The sequence below is a fragment of the Uloborus diversus genome, chromosome 5 (assembly GCF_026930045.1).
Source record: "Uloborus diversus isolate 005 chromosome 5, Udiv.v.3.1, whole genome shotgun sequence".
Lineage (NCBI taxonomy): Eukaryota > Metazoa > Arthropoda > Arachnida > Araneae > Uloboridae > Uloborus > Uloborus diversus.
In genome coordinates, this window is record NC_072735.1 from 113,504,778 (window position 1) to 113,506,862 (window position 2,085).

Below are 2,085 nucleotides of genomic sequence, written 5' to 3' on the forward strand. Positions count from 1 at the left end.
GCGCACATTAAAGGTTTGTGCATTGTATTTAGCATAAATCTTTGAGATTTAAAACCGATCATTTTCATTTAACTTTAAAATTATAAAGGCTTGCTAATTAACTGCATTATATTAATTTTAATCATGACAACTATTACTTTTAAGCTCATACAATTCCCAAAACTTTTTCCGAAATCCCATTTAATAAAAACTTTTTTGCACGCTGTGAATCATTAGCAGACAAACATTTAAAAGATCACAGAATTTCTTATCTTGATGTTTCCTATTTTTCCAATTTATTTTAAGAAGAGAGCTAGTATAAATGAAATCTTTTTATTAATTATCAATGAACAGGAGAATTTTGGAAGAAAAAAACAGGAATAGCAAGCATTCTTCTTTTGCTTTACTAAACGCTCAAACGCCATTGGGCATATCTTTTGCAGTCGATAAACAATATACACTACACATTCAACTGTTTTTCGCATTACAAGTATGTTTTATTACAAAATTAAATCATAGTCATTGTAATTACAAAAAAATTTCACAATTCTAGACTTTCATACAAAATACACTATTTTTACCTTAGTAATATTAGCACATTACTTTACTTTTTTGTTACAACTTGTTTCATCATCATCAAATACCCGTTTCTTTAATATTTCAAAATCATTTTGAGATTTGATGTCCCGTATGTCAGGGCAAAACTTGTATATTTCTCGCACAACACAAGTCTTACTAACATCAGTTACTTGTGTAAAATGCATTTTGTTAGCGGGACAACATTCATACATTAAAATTGGTTTCTCTAAATTTGCGAGAATGATAAACAAAGTGCCATTTGCATCAAAAGATATAGATAAAGGAATTGATAAGAGTGAAATATATTGCACAAAATTAAAACTTAGGCTCTTGTCTGCAATTTCGTACAGAGCAACTCCTACTCTGGTATGAAAGCTAACAGCACACATCTTAAACTTGTTGCAGTAAGTTACCATCTTTACAGCACTATTTGAATCATTTTCATTTTTCTTTTCTTTAGAAAGAGATGATTTTTCTATTTTAGAAGCCTCATCTAATTTTTTATTTTCTAAAAATATTTTCTCTTCAATATGTAAACTGCAAATTTCTGTACCGCTTTTAAAATTCCATAATCGTAAAGTACCGTCACCAGAGCTAGAAAAAAGTACTTCGTTATTGAAAGGAAGAAAATGCAAGGAAGAAATGAAGTCCTGGTGTCCTAAACAATAACTATGAATGTTATAACAGTTGGGAAAGCACGATATTCTTATCTTGGCATCTCGATCGCAAGTCGCAAGATAATCATCATTTTCCGATATGGCAATGTCAGTAATCAAACAAATGTGGCCTAAAATTAATTTTCCAGAGTCATCAAAATTACTAACAGAAAACAGAAAAACATCACCTCCTCGATCAGAGACAATCACATTTGAACCTGAATTAGTAAATATCAATTTGTGGCACCTTCGGGATAAAGAGCGCACACTGATCAGTTTGAATGAAGACTCAACTTTTCCCCACAAATACAAAGAATTACGAAAATCACTAGCAGCAATAAACTTAAAACTATTGGATATAGCAATAGACACAATGTCATTTACCTCCACTTTTACGTTTGAATTGACTTCTTTATCTTCCTCAGTATGACTTTTCGCTATGCATTTTAACTTATGTGAAATTAATTCACCGTTTACATCATTATGAGGCACATCCCAAAGAATAAATTCGTTAGAATTGACGAAACCGCAAACTCCCACGTTTTTGTTGTTTATAAAGGACGCCATGTTTGTTTTCAGCAAAAGCAAAACAGTTGAAGTTGAGATGTTGAACTGCTGAATGAAAGGAAATCATAATAACAAATGGTGCTAAAGGCCTGTCTAGTCTTTTCATCATGGCATACATATCTTTTTATCTTTCTCACTAAAAAATTATAATGCAGTAAAATAGTTTACTAAATAAAAGCAAATAGAGTTTGAGAAAGAAAGCGATGAGAAATATTGTATTCCAAGTCCCCTTATTAAACACCATTCCTTTTTAATCTACTGCCTTACTATTTACTATATTGACGAAATTTTGAACTAAAATTTG

The 2,085-nt window shown here is 30.8% G+C and overlaps 1 protein-coding gene across 1 annotated transcript; it reads right to left on the bottom strand.

The window, feature by feature from the left end:
- Window positions 1-463: 463 nt before the first annotated feature.
- LOC129223090 (tRNA (guanine-N(7)-)-methyltransferase non-catalytic subunit wdr4-like) lies at window positions 464-1,781 on the bottom strand. The gene has a single exon (XM_054857656.1). It carries the CDS (start codon window positions 1,779-1,781, stop codon window positions 579-581), a length of 1,203 nt encoding a protein of 400 aa, XP_054713631.1. The 3' UTR covers window positions 464-578.
- Between the last annotated feature and the right edge of the window lie 304 nt (window positions 1,782-2,085).

What these genes read in the sequence shown, in the direction of transcription:
- LOC129223090 (XM_054857656.1), bottom strand. Translation starts at nt 1,781, where the DNA reads ATGGCGTCCTTTATAAACAACAAAAACGTGGGAGTTTGCGGTTTCGTC.